Genomic DNA, 666 nt, shown 5'->3' on the forward strand with positions numbered 1-666 from the left:
GATAGATTTCTAAACCCTAAACCCTAAACCCTAACTGAACGTCTAAACCCTAAACCCTAAACCCTAGATGAACGAACCCTCTATAAACTCCATCTTACTAGTTCATATAGGCCTCAAACATGAAACATTAGGGTTTAGGGTTTAGGGTTTAGGGTTTAGGGTTTGTTGTTTTTTTCAGGGGGGGGTATGGATACCTCCATTCAGCGGTACAGACCCTCAAAAGAAAAAAAGAAAAGGAGACTAGCAGGCAACCAAACAGAACCCTAAACCCTAAACCCTAAACCCTAAACCCTCGGGGGGGAGGGAGTGGCAGCACCCACTGCAGCAGCAGCAGCAGCTGCTGCTGCTGCTGCTGCTGGGGCAGCCACAGTTTTCTGCTGCTGCTGCAGCAGCAGCAGCAGCAGCAGCAGCAGCAGCAGCAACTTTAATATGACGCGAAGACTGCGCCGCAATAAGTCTTTTTCTACGGATTAGGGTTTAGGGTTTAGGGTTTAGGGTTTAGGTTCTATTTGTTCATGCAGTGCTGCATGGGGTATATGTTTCATAGCGCGTAGTATAATGCTGCTGACTTGCTGCTGCTGCTGCTGCTGCTGCTGCTGCTGCTGCTGCTGCTGCTGCTGCAGCAGCTCGTGTTTATAATAACTCGATCCACGGACACCAGCAAAT

At 48.8% G+C, this 666-nt stretch overlaps 1 protein-coding gene across 1 annotated transcript in view; it reads left to right on the forward strand.

Moving 5' to 3' along the window:
• EMH_0033230 (uncharacterized protein) overlaps window positions 1-267 on the forward strand; it is a gene marked incomplete at both ends in the record, with an annotated part of 10486 nt that extends 10219 nt beyond the window's left edge. The window contains one exon of the mRNA XM_013494725.1: window positions 179-267. Within this exon, the coding sequence (XP_013350179.1) occupies window positions 179-267 (89 nt within the window). The remainder of the gene's footprint in view (window positions 1-178) is intronic.
• Between the last annotated feature and the right edge of the window lie 399 nt (window positions 268-666).

This window comes from Eimeria mitis, genomic scaffold, assembly GCF_000499745.2.
Source record: "Eimeria mitis Houghton genomic scaffold, Emh_scaff1262, whole genome shotgun sequence".
NCBI lineage: Eukaryota > Apicomplexa > Conoidasida > Eucoccidiorida > Eimeriidae > Eimeria > Eimeria mitis.